The 17,994-nt window shown below is 36.9% G+C and overlaps 3 protein-coding genes and 3 non-coding genes across 6 annotated transcripts; 1 reads left to right on the top strand and 5 right to left on the bottom strand.

Annotated features, from left to right (window-relative positions):
* Positions 1 to 7,113: 7,113 nt before the first annotated feature.
* On the top strand, positions 7,114 to 10,449 carry EMB1688 (Minichromosome maintenance (MCM2/3/5) family protein). Its single transcript, XM_021973274.2, has 5 exons — positions 7,114 to 8,011; positions 8,439 to 8,660; positions 8,772 to 8,966; positions 9,091 to 9,284; positions 10,014 to 10,449. Exons 1-5 carry the CDS (start codon positions 7,349 to 7,351, stop codon positions 10,201 to 10,203), a joined length of 1,464 nt encoding a protein of 487 aa, XP_021828966.1. The 5' UTR covers positions 7,114 to 7,348; the 3' UTR covers positions 10,204 to 10,449.
* Positions 10,450 to 10,620: 171 nt separating this feature from the next.
* Positions 10,621 to 11,818, bottom strand: LOC110769329 (Microsomal signal peptidase 12 kDa subunit (SPC12)). The gene is made up of 3 exons (XM_021973282.2): positions 11,703 to 11,818; positions 11,310 to 11,348; positions 10,621 to 11,080 (listed from the first exon to the last, which is right to left on the bottom strand). Exon 3 carries the CDS (start codon positions 11,078 to 11,080, stop codon positions 10,799 to 10,801), a length of 282 nt encoding a protein of 93 aa, XP_021828974.1. The 5' UTR covers positions 11,310 to 11,348; positions 11,703 to 11,818; the 3' UTR covers positions 10,621 to 10,798.
* Positions 11,819 to 12,672: 854 nt separating this feature from the next.
* On the bottom strand, positions 12,673 to 15,435 carry LOC110769308 (Ribosomal protein L22p/L17e family protein). Its single transcript, XM_021973266.2, has 7 exons — positions 15,303 to 15,435; positions 15,147 to 15,183; positions 14,950 to 14,990; positions 13,393 to 13,623; positions 13,208 to 13,310; positions 13,058 to 13,125; positions 12,673 to 12,948 (listed from the first exon to the last, which is right to left on the bottom strand). Exons 1-7 carry the CDS (start codon positions 15,303 to 15,305, stop codon positions 12,880 to 12,882), a joined length of 552 nt encoding a protein of 183 aa, XP_021828958.1. The 5' UTR covers positions 15,306 to 15,435; the 3' UTR covers positions 12,673 to 12,879.
* On the bottom strand, positions 13,862 to 13,999 carry LOC148297761 (small nucleolar RNA snoR74). Its single transcript, XR_015833183.1, has one exon. It is a non-coding gene; the product is annotated as a small nucleolar RNA snoR74 (small nucleolar RNA).
* Positions 14,041 to 14,178, bottom strand: LOC148297760 (small nucleolar RNA snoR74). The gene has a single exon (XR_015833175.1). It is a non-coding gene; the product is annotated as a small nucleolar RNA snoR74 (small nucleolar RNA).
* On the bottom strand, positions 14,217 to 14,354 carry LOC148297759 (small nucleolar RNA snoR74). Its single transcript, XR_015833194.1, has one exon. It is a non-coding gene; the product is annotated as a small nucleolar RNA snoR74 (small nucleolar RNA).
* Positions 15,436 to 17,994: the final 2,559 nt, after the last annotated feature.

Below are 17,994 nucleotides of genomic sequence, written 5' to 3'. Positions count from 1 at the left end.
GTTATTCAAATTAGCAACCGACACACCTAGTGTCATCAAATCAACCGATAACATTTTAGATACATTTCACATTAATTGTCAAAGATTTGTGGCATGATAAATGATTATATTTCCACTTTTGAATAAAAGAAAAAAAGTGTAAGAATTTCTAAAAGCCCACCTAATTGCTCTTTAGCTAGTCCTAGCCTGTTGACAAAGAGAGTAGGCATCACTCGGGTTGCACCTTTTGCTCATCTGGCCTTTCAGAATGCTTAAGAGATACGAAACATGCATCTTATATATATAAATGTGGTGTTATTTAAGCAGACGAGATTTGAATTAGTCTTGCTTAATGGTTCCAATGATAACCATGGACTTTCATGTTTATCATGAAACGTAAGTTATTGCTGTATTCCATTTCAAAATATATAGAAAGGATAAGAATTCGTGCATCTCTCTCTCTCTCTCTCTCTCTCGTACTGTCTGAAATCAGATTGTGTTGTCATTCCTATCCAGGATAAAATAATACCATTGACTCTCCACCTCATAGGTTGCATAAAATAGATCGCCAAAATGGGAGATTGTCGCACTAGCATCGGATGCCTCGTGAGCATATTATATGGTACACGATAATCACCATTGGTGAAGGATATGACAATCTTTTTTTTTTCTTTTTTTTTTTGCATAGGTAGATTTCATTCCATTAGATAGTGGGAATAATCGGCATGTTATGTGTGGCCTCATTAAAACCTTCCTGAAGAAAATCACATGGAAAAAACTCTGGAGTAAAAAAGAGTACCACATACGCCGAAAGATATGACAGTCCTAATATTCATTTTGCTAGTCACAAATCACATATTCTTATTAGGTGTGATACATCTAAATTTTTTGGTCAAATATTCACTTTTCGTCTTTGATTGTTTCGTATAATCAACTTTGTAGTTGACTTATATAAACTTGAGTCACGAGTTACCATGTTCAAAGCTTTGGGATAGTTTTTGACGTTTTTACCTAATGACATATTTACTTATTTTAAGTATGAGAAGTATGAAATCAAAAGTACTGCTTCATTAAAGCTTCAGAAGAAAGAAGTATGAAATCGGGGACCTTAGAAGAAATAAAGAACTGGATTTGGATCAACTACCTTTAGTTAGTTGATCAAATTCCAAAATTTCAAAGGTATCAAATCACGGATTTTAAGGCGAGACTAGTGTATTTTATAATTTCTCTTTGTTAGTAAACATGGGTGAAAGCATGGATTTTATTTACTATAGTGCCCTCTGAAACTTTAGTCAAATCTCATTTTACCATACAAAGTTAAAATAGCTCACTTAAACCTTTTGACCGTGATTTCGTGTTCCACTTTACCCCCTATTGTTAACTCCATTAAAACTCTGTCAAATTTGATGACATGACATGACTATTTTAATCTTTTTACCACAAGTGATGATGTGTCATGTGAATGGCCCACTTTTTCTTTGTTTAAATTGAATTAAATATAAAATCAAATAATCAAATAATGTAATTATTTGTTTAATTAAAAAATATATAAATCATGGAAAAATTAATTTTTAAAAATCTTTCTTCTCTATGCCTCTCGATCTCTCTTTCTCTCCCCAAAAATTAACCAAGGCTTTCCAACAATTCTCTCCAATCAAATCATCCCCAAATTCCAGCCTTCAATCCAGTGGTGGTTCTAGGATTTAAAAAGCCGGCTAGGCAAAACTTACATACTAAACTTGACGGTACGAATGAATTTCACTAATTGCAAGTGATGAGCAAAACAATGCACATAATATGAATATGGACAATCTTAAAGAAACAATGCTTGTAATCCATTCCATGAACCACACATATTACTAGCACCGTCATACCATTGACCACGCATATTCTCCACCAGAATGTTGTTATTACCAAGCACTTTGCATATCTCATTTCTAAGAATCAAGGCATCAGTGTCTGCAACACTCACAATATATAAAAAAAAGGCTCACAAATAAATCCATCACAATCAACAACTCTTATGATAATAATCATTTGTTCTTTACAGGATTCATCAAGTGATTCATCAACAAGAATACAAAATTTGTTCTTCCCAAGTTCTCTACAAATTGTCTTCCTCACCTTGATAGCAAAAATATGCAAGATTTGTTTTTACATATCATTGGAAATGTATTGAGCATTTTGAAGAGCCTCATCTAGGACAACTTTCTCAACTTCTATATTCATTCTTGCAAAGGACTTACTATTTCAATGAAATTGCCCCAATTAGATAAGTCCTCGGATTCATCGTTGCCTCGAAAAGCTAATGCTTGATTTGCTAGATACCTAATGCCCTCTATTGTGGTTGTAAGTCGCAATCGATTATCCATCACTTGTTGCTTTGATTGCTTATCTACCACTTTTTCAATATGAAGAGATGGTTTTTTTTCAAAAGTTAATCCACTTTTGCATAGCAAGATGATGTGATGAATTTAGATTGCCTACATGATGGTGAAATGCACATTGATTCCCACCAATTCTCTTCCATTTTTTATACCCATCAATAATAAAGGTTGGGTGTGACTGATTCATGTAAAAAAGGAAGCAAGGAAAACAAAATACCTTATTGTTTGCAACTGAATACTCAAGCCAAGTGAATTGGCCAAATCACTTTTTATTAAATCGACGAAAGTCCCGTCCTTCTAAGTGGCTTGGATAATTTTCTAACTCGGGCTGACATGGTTCTAAAGGAATATATGCTCTTCGCACATTATCTTGTTCATTCACCGGATATTTGCATATTAGACAACGTAATCCTGGATCACACTCAAGATAATTGATGTTAAAATCATTATCATCATCGACTCTTTAAGATTCAACTATTTCAACTGGAGGCTTGACAATGGGAGACTCGGGAAGATTTTGCTTATCACATATTGGAGTAGATAAAGAAATGCTAGAAGGCAATGTACTAGATGATGACCCATCATTCTTTTTCTTTAAAAAAAAAAAAAAGACAACAAATTCTTTGTTCTCTTGGGATTCCGATTGTGATCCGACATAATAAAAGATAGCCTATGAATAATATGTTGAATTTTTTTTTCATCAAACATACCAACAAAAAATACAAATTCTCATAATAGCATCTCAACAATACCAAACCAAACATTATAATTCATCCCCAATGAAACCCTAGAATACTCAATTTTAACAAAATCCCAAATCAAAGCGATAGAATAATTCATCCCTAATCAAAGTCCTAATTAATTTTAACAAAATCTCAAAATTATAATTCATCCCTAATTAAACCTTAGAATACTCAATTTTAAATTACAATTATAATTAAAGATATATAGAAAAGGACAGAATGAGAATAATAATGGTTAACAAAAGGAGAAGAAAAGATGTTGTTGCCAAGTTGCCAACCCAAGATAATAGAAGATGTAACCAATAGAAGAAGAATTTGACCCAAAAAATAAAAGGGAGCAACAAGTTGCTGCTGTCGGGTAGCAAAGAGAGAGAAAAAAGAAGTCTCATAGCCAAAAGAGAATGAGAGAGAATATATGGGACCACCTGGATGGGCAACATGTGGCAACATGTGTGTAGGGTTTGCTTTTAACACATGTAGGTATTTGTTTTTTTGAAAAAAATTGGGCTAGATAGGCACCCAACCTGCCCCGTGCACAACACAGCCCATGCTTCAATCCTCACATTCAACCCAAAATTCCCTCATTCTAGACCTAAATTGAAACATTTTTACTCCAAATCAAATGGACAGACCCTAAATCACTAGCTTTTCAAACAATAATTCAAAACAAAAGACAAAACCCTTTAGATCAAGCTCTCTGACATCTTTTTGTCCATCCAAGCCCACGACGACAACTCTGTCGTCGACAGCATTGAGGGGTTGGTTTACACCGAGACAGCGGACGGGACGGTCAAAGTGTGGAAGAGAGAGCAAACACTGCTGAAGATGGGTTTGGGTGGTTATGGATGATGGTGTGGTGGTTGGTTGCAAATAGAGGAGGAAGGATGATGCCATTCTTTGGGGATAAGGATTGATCTTTTATTTTTCTTTTTTATGTTTGGGAAATTGGAAGGAAGAAGCATGGAGGAGTTGACAGGGGCTGGGGAAGCCGCTTGGGCTGGTGTGCTAATGAGAGTTGGATTTGGGTAGCGTTTATTTATTTATTTATATTTTATTTTATTCTAAGAGCATAGAGAAGAAAGATTTTTATTTTATTATTTTAATTAATTATATATATATTTTTAAGGCTTAAATATCAAAATGATCCTTGTGTTTTATTCTATCGGCCAATTTAGTCCTCGTGTTACCAATTTGCCCAATTTAATCCTTGTGTTTGTATCCATTAGCCAATGTGATCCTTCCATCCAAACTACGTTAAATTGAAAAAAACAATTCAAATCAATTAAAAAAATTGTAATGATTACATATATTCATATTCAAATAATAAAGAACTTAAATAAACCCCAACCTCCCCTCTTCCAACGTTTTTTAGTACTGTAGCAAAAAAGAAAAAAAAAAGAAGTTCTTTAGTCAATTGAATGCCTACTATTTTCTTGCTCTTCTGCCTTGGATTTTTTCGTACTCCCACCATCATCTCTCTCCGCTCAAATTCATTGACTGCCAAAAAACACTTAGGACACCCTCAAGTGATCCCTATCGCTCAATGACTACATCCACTAGCGGACCCAGAAATTTTTTAGCGGAGGTGCAATATTGACTAAGTATGAAAAATGGTTTTTCGGAATAATCATTTTCTCAAGATAATTTTTGGCGGCTTTTGTTCCTTACACATCAAATAAGAAAACTTGATTTTATGGGATCTTAGTATGAAGTATATATTGACTTAATGAGCCATCATTTTTAGCCTAAATCGTATTTTGCACTAAAACCGAATTTTCATATTTTGATTTGGTGGGAATTTGATTTTCTAATATTTTTATTTGAATCCAAATGGGGGGTACTTCCTTATTTACATTGTAAACTTAAGTAAATGGAGTAATATAAAAATAAATAAAAGTAAAAGGACAAAGACATTTACTTAAATGTTGAAGATGGAAATAAGGTAATCTGTACACTAGTAGCAAAGGGGCAATTTTAAGCACCTACAATGGTTTTTCCGGCGAGGGGAGGTGCAGCTGCACCTCCTTGCGCCTTAGTAGGTCCGCCTCTGACTACATCAGCATTATCTTCTTCCTTCTCAACCAATCACCATGCCCACCACAAGAAGACCACCTCCGGGATCCACCAGCTCACTCTAGCGTCTATTGTCGACTTGGATTGACCAATGCCTAGACGAAGCAAAGTGCAAGTGGTGTTGGGACAATCGAGTTCGAAGGTGGTCTAGGTGTGAACGACGACTACGGAATTTGCACTGTACGTGGTGTTGATGTGAATGTCCTAGATTTTTGCTGCAGAGAGAGTGGTTGCGGTTTAGGTGGAGTTGGGGTGGAGTGGTGATAGTGAGGGTGGCTCTGGATTTGGGAGAAGGTTGTAGTCTGAGCGTGAAATAGGGGAGAATAATTTTTTTAAATTTTTAATTAATAGATTTAACAGAATTTGAACGGAAGGACCACATTGACTAACGGAAACAAACATAAGGATCAAATTAGCCAAATTGATAACACGGGGACTAAATTGGCCGATAGGGTAAAACACAAAGACCATTTTAACATTTAAGCCTTTTTTTAAATTAAACAAGTAATTACATTATTTTATATTTAATTCAATTTAACAAAAAAAAGTGGGCCCTTCACATGACACATCATCACTTGTGGTAAAAAGACTAAAATAACCATTGCCACGTTATCAAAATTGACAGAGTTATTAATTGAGATAATGGTAAGGGGTAACACAAAATCACGATCAATGGGGGTTAAGTGAGTCACTTTAAATTTAAAGGATTAAAGTGAAATTTGACCGAAATTTCAGGGGGCACAAAGAGGGTGATGATTGTAGCGGTGGTGTTAGGCCATCTCCAGCTATCCCAAATATAACCCTAAAATAATGCAAAATCCATATCCAGCCATGGGCTAAACAAAATTTTGGCCAAATTTGGCTTTAGCCCCACACCCGGGCTACATGTAGCTTTGGCCTAGGCCAAATTTTTTGTGGGCCCCACGCATGTGCTTTTCAACATCCAACATTAAAACATGCTGACGTCATTGATGCCGTCAGCTCTGGATATATATATATATATATATATTTAAAAGCCTTTTTAAATATTTCAAATCGTGTTGTTTAAGAAAAAAAGTATAAAAAATTATTGGTCATGACCGTTGGAGCTCAGACCATTGAAACCATCCTTTTTATTTTTTTATTTTATTTTATTTATAATTATTTTATAAATGTGGTCACCTTTTTAAATGTTTTCAATTCGTGTTATTTAAGAAAAAATTATAAAAAATTATTGGTCATGACTGTTGGAGGTTAGACCATTGAAACCCATCCTTTTTTTTATTTATAAAATGTGGTCACCTTTTTAAATGTTTTCAAGTGTTGTTTAAAAAAAATTATAAAAATCTTCTTATCAACGTATGCATGTCATATATGGAATATTGTCTCTAAATAGTAGTTTAATTAAATTAAACAATATATAGTTGTGGAATGTATGAGTGTTGTACCATAGTTTTTCTCAAAATAATAAAATATGAAGGACCATAAAATATAGCCCTGCATGGCTGGAGATGGAAAAATTTAGTCTTGCACTATTCTTTAAAAAATTAATATTTTGGAGGGCTAAATTTTTAGCCATGAACTACATTTAGCCCTATAACTGAAGATGGCCTTAGATGGTAGTGTTTGTCTCTTATTTCCCATAACCCAAAAGAAAAAAAAAAGTAGCCACGTATACAAATTCACATCCTCCTCCATCAAATTGAAAACTATAATCTAATAGGCTAAATGTTACAAGGCCCAAGAAAAGGGCCCTAAGTTTCAGTTAACGGGCTCATTTCTCTTCTTCCCTTTTTGATATTGGGCTTCGGTCTTCATCACTGGTTGTCAAGTTCGCGCCAGAGTCGGGCCAAGCCATAAAGTTCACGTTGATCCATCCATCGCATTAGCATCACAATACGACGTCGCTTTCAGCTGCTTTGTATTTCGCAGTTAGTTAGCAGCATACTGCGAGCTGGATAATTCGCAAAGGACAATACATCACCAGGTAAGGAGGGAAGTATTGGGAAATGAATGACTATACAGTTCCTTCCACTCCCATCTGTTAACAGAAATGAGTCCCAAACTCCATAATCCCTCTCCCCCTCTTCTAACTGAACCAAATTTCAATTAGATTACCCACGCCAAAAGCCAAACCCATCCTTCACAGAACCAAATTAATCTCCGTAACCAAACACCACCTCCTCCATGCCGATTGCCTCCATTTCCATCCTCCGCCACCGCACCATCATCCCCACCACCGCCGCCACAACTCTCCCAACCGTCGCCAAGCTCATCCGCCAAATCTCAACCCTCCGATGCTTCTCCGTCGCCGCAGCCAAACAGCAGCACAACCCTAACGTCTCCAGGAAATCCCAGCCCCCTAGCAAGAAGCTTCTCAGAGCCAAACAGACCGTCAAGGACTACTCATCCCTCGCCCCGGTTCTCTCTCCTGAGGACAAGCCGCCTCTCTCCGAATCCAAAAGCGTCGGCACCGTCGCCGCCGCCCAAGCCAACTTCATGCGCGTCATAGTGGAACCTCCTAGAAGCTTCGACGAGAGCAAAGTGGAGTTGCTGTGTGTTGTGAAGGCGGTGCTGAAGAAGATCAAGAGGAGAGTGTTAGTTGGGGACAAGGTGCTGGTGGGGTCCATTGATTGGGTGGACCGCCGGGGCATGATCGAGAATGTGTACCAGCGGTGCTCCGAGATTCTTGACCCGCCCGTCGCCAATGTGGACCATCTTCTCGTGCTCTTCTCCATGGACCAGCCCAAGCTCGAGCCGTTCGCGCTCACTAGGTTCTTGATCGAGGCCGAGTCCACTGGAATTCCGCTCACACTCGCTTTGAACAAGTGCGAGCTGGTTGACGAAGAGGTTCGAATCCGATTCTTCTCTAAGTTCTGTTAATGGTGGTGATTAGTTTGGCTTCTTAATTTGCTCTAATTTAATCATCCCTAGTGTTTAATTGGCTGAGCGTCTGAGCCTCTGAGGCAAGATTCATAGTTTCATATGTATCTATACACAATGTTTGGTTAAAGCTGTTTAGTAAGAGGCCTCTAAGAAAAGGAAAACAAAAGTACCTAATGTAGTGCTGGTGCTATAGATGATATTTTGTGCAAGCTCTGGTTCTATCATATTTCTCTGTAATTTCCAAATTTAGCACTTGACCAAATTGGAATGCGAATTGGGATGATTTTGGCATGATAAATGTGGTTTGCTTTTATAAGTTGCTATATAATCTTTATCCGTCTTTCTGGTAGTATTGATTCTTAAGCGTGCTAGTCTTTGATGAAATACGCAGGCAATGGTTGCATGGAAGTCTAGGCTACACAAGTGGGGCTACAAGCCAAATTTTTGCAGCGTTGAATCTAAATATGGACTTGATTCCCTTGCCTTTATATTGAGAGATCAAACAAGTGTGATTGTAGGTCCAAGTGGAGTTGGAAAGTCTAGTCTGATTAATGCTTTGAGGAACAACCACAATGCTTCGGATGCTGCAGAAGGGGAAAATTTGTTTGATCCAGTAGGTTTTATCTCTTTCTCTTCGTTCTTTTCTCTTTTTCTTTCCAATGCTGTGTTTGTGCAACCACCATGGTACTCATTTTCCCATTCTTCTTCCATGTCCTTATTACAGATTTTAGGGAGCAAGTGGTTTGAGGATCAGCTTGTTGGACAGGTTTCAACAAGAAGTGGCAGGGGGAAACATACAACTCGGAATGTCTCATTGCTTCCACTGTCTGCAGGGGGTTATCTTGCTGATACTCCTGGGTTTAACCAGCCTAGTTTAATGAAAGTAACAAAGCAATCTCTGGCACAAGCATTCCCAGAGGTTTGTGTACTTTGTGTTATACACTGCACTTGATTCATGTACTTAAGTTCCTTTTGCATCACATTCATAGCACATGTTAACTTTTATTGGTTTCTATCGGTACTGTCTCGTTTATCCTGATCAGATCCGCCAGATGCTCAGTGACAGTGAGCCTGCAAAATGCTCGTTCAATGATTGCCTGCATCTTGGTGAACCAGGGTGCATCGTTAAAGCTGATTGGGAAAGATATCCATACTATTTCCAACTTCTTGATGAGATCAGAATCAGAGAGGAATTTCAGTTGAGGACTTTTGGAACAAAAAAGGAGGGTGACGTAAGGTATGCTTGAGTTCTATATAGCACGTCATTAGTCCTGTATGCATGCTTATTGAACTAAATAGTTCATTTCTGCGGTTTAAGAAAACTGCTAGTTATGGTGTAAAGTGAGAAATGATATGCTGCACAGAAACATAGTGGTTGGGTGATGGCTGCTATCGTTTCACCATCTTTATGGCTTCAATCACTTGGAAATCCTTTCTTTACATGTTAAAAAATTGTAAAATTTTATTTATTATTCATACTGATATGCAAAGAAAGAATAATTGTTATCATCATTTTCTGGCTGCTTAACTTCGCCCTGGTATTCATCATTGTGCTATTTCAGATATAATCTCTGCCATAACCACTTGTTGAATGGACAGCTTGTGCTCTTTCAGACATAATCATTTTGGTAGTTCAATGATTATGTCTGAAAGAGCGCACTGATGAATACTTGTTGAATGGACAGCTTGTTGGACAGGTTTCAACAGCTGAATGGTGCTATTTCAGCAAATGGTATTCATCATTGTGCTACTTCGCCCTGGATTCCTTTTAGTTTTCACTTTCGATGAGGACCCAAAATGTAGTTCAGTTGTATCTCTAGCATATAGTTTGCATACCTTACACATTCCGTTTTAATCTCATTACTAACACAAATGTAGTTCAGTTGTATCTCTAGCACATAGTTTTAGTACCTGACATATTTTGTTTGTTATGTTATTGAACCTAAATGTGTCATAATCTTTGCAGGTACAAGATGGGAGATAAGGGAGTTCAGCAAGCAGAACCACGGTTGGAGCTCAAGAAGCATAGGAGAGTATCTCGCAAGAGTATGAACCAATCACTACTCGATGAATTAGATGAGCTGGATGATGACGACAACTTACTAGATGAGGAAAACAATCCCTTTTTAAAGGCAATGAGGGATGAAAACAAGTAGGAAGTTGCTTCATATACGTTGTAAATAGTTAAGTTTGAACCTCGATCTCATTGCAGAAGGTAGACTGACCGACCTCGGCTGTACAGATAACAGCGTGAAAGTAATCGGATGACTGGAGTCTATTGTAGTGAAACATGCAAGCAGAGTTTGCTAGTTTTAGCCAATCCAATGCCAGAGATCTCCACACTTAATAATGCTTAAATGTTTGATTCAGTAATTTCTTAATTCTAGTTCCTTGGCTTTCAAGCTTTTTACTCTCCCCCGCATGTTTTGCAGAGTTTTATAACAGTGATCAGATTACTTCTGTAAATTATTTTGCATCTATTAACTGTCAAAGGCAAAGCAAACGGCTTCCTATTTCTGAATCAGAAAAGCCTAACAACTAAAACAAGACCGCATAAAACACAAAGCTGCAGATACCAAGAACATCTCTTCTAGTTCTAGTCATTCATTGTATAAAGTGCTGAAAATATAAGTCTTACAATGTAAATGTCTCGTTCAAATTTTAGCACAGGTATTTGGTTGTCACAAAAGACAGACTGAAACCTATCAAATGCTACTCCACTGCTGTGATCAGTCAAAAGTGACAAACTTCTTACTTCTTGGAGGCTTTCTTCTTTGAACTTACAGGCTGCTGTGGCTGCGGCTTGGGATACTTCTCAGCTTCGCTCGGGTCCAACCACTTGAGCGGGTTGCGATTGAAGAAAGGCCAGTTGGGGACAGTGACCAATGTGGTGAGAACCACACCACCAGCATATGTGAGAACCATCATCTGGAACGACCCAGTTATGTAACCAGTGAGGAAACCCACCACCGCGAACACCAACAGCAGTATCTGCATCAACTGCTCAGCTAGCTTTTGGCCTTGCCAATCCATCTGAAAATTTACAAACAAAACTTAATGAAACAAAGTAATCTTCCTCAGGCAAACAAACAAGGCCCTGCTTTTTTTATAAGGATTCATTCATAATGTAATTTAATCTAAATCCCTATTTCGACAACTATATGGCATGTAGATGACGCAAAAGCAGCTAAAGACCAAACAAATTAATTAAAACAAAATAAAGCAAATTCGCAACGTTTGAAACAAACCATAGAAACGATACCTTGTAATGAACTCTGAGGAGAACCCCTTGCTTTGCAAACTGTAAAACGAAAAGAAAAGAGGAAAACAATTATAAGAAAGCAAAAACAAAGAGAAAAATACAAAAAATTCAATGCCATTCAGTCGAGTCGAGACTCGTATAAGAAAACCAATGAGATCTAATAAATCATGGAAATAATTTGAATGATAAGCAATACGAAATCCTTCGGGTGCCGATGAACAAAACCGAACCAAATTCAAGTAAAGCGATGGCAGAATTGAAAAGGAAAAATATGGAGCAGCCGAAATTCGAACAAGTTTGGATCCAAAACCCTAGACCTGGGCTACACTCAAGTTTCCCTGCAACTAAACGATTGAAATTCCACGAGAGAAAGAGAAGGAGAGAGTAGCGTACCTGCGAACAGACCAACTAACGAAAGCACGGGAGTGATAAACTGAGAGAGAGTGAGAATTTGTGCATCTATAGGGGAAAAATTAGACCAATAAAAAAAATTTAAACGCACCTTCGGTCTATGAATGAAATCATAATCGTTGATTTTGCATCTAACGGTCAATAAGCTCAGCGCATACGTGGATTCGTGTGGTGCTTTGATAAATTTTGGGTCCTATTCAGTTCTGGGTTGCCAGCCCAATTAAATTCTCCCGCTAAGCCTGCGGTTTCAACCCAAGAATAATCCCCTTGGACTACCATCGAATACTAACCCACTTTACAAGTTTGGCTGGGCGGACTCCGCCTTCTGATGAAATAATTTTCACAACGCATATGTCATAATCGAAAATATTCATTTTCCATTACTAAAAAAATATTAAATTAGAGATTGTTTAGTCATCTAAATATATCGGACAATTCAACAATTTTAGTAACAATTAACACAAGTGTTCATTTAATTGATACGACAACCGATCTTTAATTTCATTGATTTTTTTTTCTTCTAAAGATGATCTCTGAATGGCGATTGATAGACTGAAAATGTTGGATTATGACATGGAATAATACTACTTATATCGCATTTGTATATCATATTTACATACCATCTTATATGGCAGATAAAGTGAACAATTACATCAATTAAATTAATTCAATATTTTCTTTTCTTTTATGATTTGTTAATTAAACTGAAAGCTTTGTTATGAAAAGATTGACATTCTAGATGGGAAATCTATTAGGCACTCAAAAACAAGAGAACACTGTCGAGCCTCTATTCCATATTAACAAATAAGGTTTTAGCTGTAGGGCACAGCTTCACAACGGGATATTACAAACCAAATCAAGGAATAGAAACAGGCGGTTTCCGATTTCAGACTGGGAATTTGCTTGACATAATGAAATAGAATCGCACCACAACAATCGGCACACAAGAATATATAAAAGGCTCATGATATTGATGGGGTCTAATTATGATAAACATCGACTTTCAAGCATATTCTCCAACAAAACATAACATAATCTGAAACTAAAACACTGAGTTCCAAAAATTGTCTACACAACATCTCAATATATAAAAAGCAACAAAAAACCATATCAATGCAAACGATGAATCGATAATGCCTCTTCGATTTCTTGTGACACTTTAAGAGGAAGCACCGCTTCGAAGAGCTTGAGACTTCTTAGATTTGCTAGTTGCCAACTGGCTCTCAGGCTGCAATGAAGACACAGTATCAGAGAAGAGGCAGGGCAAATCAAATTAATCAGTCACTAGCTTCCCAAGTTTTCAACATGATCCTCTAGATGTATCATCATCAAATTACCTCTTTCTTGACAGGCTCTTCCTTCTCAGCCAAAATCAGCTCAATATGGCAGGGGGATGACATATAGGCTGCAAAAGGTTTATAGCAACATAAATCAATACAAAAAGAACAACTCTCAATAATAAAAGAAGGCCAAACTCTGGAACATACGGTTGATTCTTCCGTGAGCCCTGTAGGTTCTGCGCCTTTGCTTCTGTGCTTGGTTGACTTGGATGTGAGATACGATTAGCGAATCAACATCCAAACCCTTCACCTGAAAGATTGTCCAGCAATTATTAGTCTTCAGAACAAATAAAGACAACAGCAACAAAGTCAAAAGCCAGATGGAAACATACTTCAGCATTGCTCTCAGCATTCTTAAGCAAATCTAATATGAACTTGGCAGATTTGACAGGCCAGCGTCCCTGTCCATTGGAATGCCTGTTCTTTGCCTGAGCAGTACGCCCAACACCACGACAGAAACGGCGGAAGGGAATGGCCTGCTTGTGGACCAGAACATCCTCCAAATACCTCTTTGCCTTGACTAGGGGCAACTTTCTGATAGCAAAGGCAGTTTCCCTCGTGTTCTGTGAAAAATAAAAACACAAGTTCAGACTTAAATGAGTACTTGACAGAGAATGTGCAACTATAACGATGCATATTTTAATAGATTGGCAGGAGGTGACTGACAGATAATTCTACACCACAAGAACTTTTGACAAGGAAGCCAAATCAAGGTATTACCAACCATGATGCAAAGTCAATAACAATATAAACGATCACACTCCATCAGGTTTTGAATTTTTTATATATATAGACACTTGCCAATGTTCCATTATTTACTGAACCTTCAGTCACATGCAACATATGCAAGTACAGAGGCTCACCCAAAAACAATGCAGTTTATATTCCTGAAATATACGGGAGCCTAGTTCACATAAGGCAACTAAACCCTGCTTTTATAATCAGGTTTCTAAAAATTAATAATATTTATATGTATGTGCAAATGTGCCATCATTTACTGAACCTTAAGTCACATGCAACTGATGCACGTACAAAGGTTCACCCAAAAACAATGCAGTTAATGTCCCTGAAGTTTACGGGGGCTCAGTTCACATAAGGCAACTAAGCCCTGCTTTTATAATCAGGTTTCAAAAAACTAATAATATTTCATATGCGCAAATGTTCCATCATTTACTGAACCTTGAGTCACATGCAACTGATGCAAGTACAAAGGTTCACCCAAAAACAATGTAAGTGATCTACCTGAAGTTTACGAGAGCCCAGTTCACATATGGGAGCAAAGGCCTGCTTTTTTTCATCAGGACTCAAAAAACTAAATACATGCAATTGTGTGCATTGAACTATGAGTTGGGACAAAATTTGGGAGAAGAAAAATCAATGGATTCAGAACATTTTATAATCACTATCTGATGCTAACAATCTAAATAACTTCTAAATTTCGGTATGAATTATTACCAAGTTATGCAACAGATTACCACCATAACTCAACTTAAAACTTAACTCACAGCAGAAGAGCAAAATAATTCCCTTGTTTACATAATGTTCTCAATTAGAATCCTAATTGTGAAACTAGGAAACCAAACAACAGACCACCAAAATTGAACCGGACAAAAAATAATTGCAATACATTAAAAACTCATTTCTAGAACAAATAACACAAAACTAGTAATTCAAAATGTTACATTATTGTGACGTCAACCCATTCACAAAGAAACCATGCTTTTTTTAAAATCAGATTTCACAATGAAACCAAATTTTAATCCATCATTTCACAGTAAATCATCACATAGTTAACGTAAAAGCAGCAAAGCACAAACAAGCCGGCTTAACCAAAACAATCTAAATCCGAAACATCAGACACTGTGGCAAGCAAAACATAATAACAATACCTTGAAATGAACTCTGAGGTCAGAACCCCTTGCTTTGCAGGCTGTAACAAACGAAACAAAAATACAAGCCACTATTAGATCAAAACGACTTTCCCAGAGAACCCAAATGAAATACAAAATCAAAGCCATTCAGCTCAGATTCGCATAAAAGATAAACGACGAGATCTAGAACCGTGAAAAGCGATAAGAGCACATACACTTGGTGATATTGTCGGGCTCCCTGGAGTACTTCACCTGAAACAAAAGATGAAGGTTAAATGCATTTGAAGCGGTAGAGATTCAGAAGCTAAACAAGCTTTCGCAAACGAGGATGAGAGAGAAAGAAGATTCAAGTGAAGGAGGCGAATAGGTACCATGGCGGCTGATGCTGCTTCTGCCTCAGTGAAGGGATTTTCGTTTGCTATTTAGCAGAAGAGGCGAGTTCGTTTGGGACTTGTGCTTTTATAAACAAAAAGCAAAATGAAACCCTAGGTAAATCCCAGACCTAATGCTCATGGACCCTCTCACTTGGGCTGGGCTGTAATAGTTTATTTTGCACTGGGCTCATATCATAAACGACGTCGTTTTCCTTCAAGTGGGCTCTTATTAACAATTCGCTGGATACGGGTACGGCCTGTCCTCAATTCAAAAAGGTAAAGGGCTAAATTGAAAACTAAATCGAACCTCATAAAATATGAAATGAAAAAAAAAACATAAACTAGCACAATATTCCAAGCCAAGAACTGATCCTATGAGTCATTTTATAGTGAGGGTCTTAGATGAGGCCCTCGCTATAGAAAGATAATAGTAAAACGGTCCAACTGCCTAATTGAGCTTCTACCAAAAGTCAAAACCAAACTCTTCATCGCCACGTGGAAAGTTCTCGATGAATCAATTACTAACGCTCCAAGAAAATTATGGACCCACAAACTATCGTGTGAAGATCATAAGTGGCATGTCTATAATATCACAATTTTATTCAAAGGAAAATGCTAAGGAGACCATCTTTGGAGACTAACTTATGTACCATCTATCTAATATAGGTGGAACCCACCAATACAATAGGTCCCACCTTTATTAGAAAGATAGTACACAAATTGGTCTCTAAACATGGTTTCCTTAGCATGATCCTTATTTAAATTATAAGATGCGCGAAATCTTAAACACAATATATTAGGTTTGTTGTTCACATATAAATGTTATTATAATATGGACAAATTCACAACATACTCTTCCAACATTAAATACTAAAGCACATGCACAAAATTTAATCGTGATATATATCACACTAGAGTTCTTTTGGCCAGTGCCATTTGAGTTATATGTTCAATTTTGAGATGTTTTGTAAGAATAACATTCGTAATTTCGACACATTTACACACCAAGTTTACTTGATTTTCAAGAGTCAACATGATTTTTTCTTCTCTAAATAATAAATTGTATGGGAAACTACTAAAGGCTTTACCGAATCAAAATAGGAGTGTATGTATCTACAATGCAAATAGATACAAAGATTTGGGTCTAATTAGAAGGACACATGCCCATATCGTGGAAAGCCCAATTAATAAGTATGTCCGAATTTGGATGGGACTCACGGGAAGGAAAAAATAATTCATTAGAGTTTTGGCAGAAAAATAACAGTAATAGTGCATCAACAGCAAAGCCCGCCATATAAATACATTGTAAATTTGGATTTTAAAAGACTATTTTTGGATAAATAAGTCTTGTGACATTCAATTAAGACTTTTAAATAATCTAAACAAGTTTTGTGGTATTCAATAAGGACTATTATGATGATATTTTAAAGAGGGTGTCCAAATCTAGTGGTATCTTTTGGTATTCAAAAACTTGCTAATTTCGACGAATTTTTTTTAATGTGGAATTTGTGTGACTTTTTAGTGGGAGGTATAAATACCAAACCCTATCTCAAATCTCACCATAACCCATCAGACTTTTCTCATGAGATTTTTTTTGTCAGAAGATGAACAGCTCTTCTGGAACAAGGTATTGCTTCCTTCTCATGCTGTCTCTTTTTGCATTTATTGTATTTGCTATACGCCATGTTTTTGTATATGGTTTGTGTCTTTGGCCCTTCGTGGGTTTGCTGCTACTGTCGGTGGTATTGCTTCGTGGGTTTATATATGATAGCTCTATGGCCCTTCACAACTATTGCTGCTTTGTGGGTATATATATGTGAACAGAATAGGTCTGCTCAACCCAGTTAGAAATAAAATAGAAAATAGGAAACATGAGTGAAATTCTTTTATTTTCTTTTCTTGTTTTGTATGATACGTATTCTTGTGAAATAACTAATAAGTTTCTTACATATGTTGTAGTAGTAATTTAAATGGGGGATTCACAATAAGGAAATAACAAAGGAAAGGGCAAAGAGAAAGAGAACTATGAATCTTGGACCATGGACGATACCAATGAGTTGTTGCACCTCTTGATGGATGCTATCAATAGTGGGTTGCGTGATGCTAATGGGTCACTTAGCAAGCAAAATGTAGAAAGAGTGATACTTCCTCGTCTTAATGCAAAAATCAGTGATGGCAATTTATGTAGTAATGCATTTGCTAAATCAGTTTCTGATTATGATGCGTGGTGAACATATTGAACGTCCATTAACTCGATGGCGAATTACTAGCAATAGATATGCCTATATACATCAAGCATTAACCGATGATCTTGCAATCTTCCGACAAGTATATAGAATGTATCCAGATGTATTCCGGAAGTTATGCACTATTCTTAGAGAAAAAACACTCTTGGAGGATACAAGATTTATTTGTGTCGAAGAAATGCTTGCAACGTTCCTACAAATCGTTGGCCAAAATACTCGATATTGTGTAATTCGTAATACATTTGGCCGATCACAATTCCCTACTAGTGAAAATTTCCACAATATTTTGAAGGCCTTGAATTCAATAGCATCTGATTTGATGGCTAAACCAGGACCAATTGTGCTTGCTAAAATAAGGGAAAGCACAAGGTTTTACCCTTATTTCAAGGTATATATGCTATCAATATTTTAATTATAATTATAATTTTCATTATTATTATATT

This window comes from Prunus avium, chromosome 1 (genome assembly GCF_965620075.1).
Source record: "Prunus avium chromosome 1, drPruAviu1.hap1.1, whole genome shotgun sequence".
Lineage (NCBI taxonomy): Eukaryota > Viridiplantae > Streptophyta > Magnoliopsida > Rosales > Rosaceae > Prunus > Prunus avium.
Note: the sequence above shows the minus strand (reverse complement) of the source record. Positions and strands in the feature narration are given on the sequence as shown.

Excerpts from the sequence above, each read along its gene's own strand:
- EMB1688 (XM_021973274.2), top strand. The coding sequence starts at position 7,349 with ATGCCGATTGCCTCCATTTCCATCCTCCGCCACCGCACCATCATCCCC. Across the intron at positions 8,012-8,438 it reads GCGAGCTGGTTGACGAAGAG|GCAATGGTTGCATGGAAGTC; the intron begins GTTCGAATCCGA and ends TGAAATACGCAG. Across the intron at positions 8,967-9,090 it reads TGGCACAAGCATTCCCAGAG|ATCCGCCAGATGCTCAGTGA; the intron begins GTTTGTGTACTT and ends TATCCTGATCAG.
- LOC110769329 (XM_021973282.2), bottom strand. The coding sequence starts at position 11,080 with ATGGATTGGCAAGGCCAAAAGCTAGCTGAGCAGTTGATGCAGATACTG.
- LOC110769308 (XM_021973266.2), bottom strand. Across the intron at positions 14,991-15,146 it reads GCCCGACAATATCACCAAGT|CCTGCAAAGCAAGGGGTTCT; the intron begins GTATGTGCTCTT and ends CGTTTGTTACAG. Across the intron at positions 12,949-13,057 it reads AAGAGCCTGTCAAGAAAGAG|CCTGAGAGCCAGTTGGCAAC; the intron begins GTAATTTGATGA and ends TCTTCATTGCAG.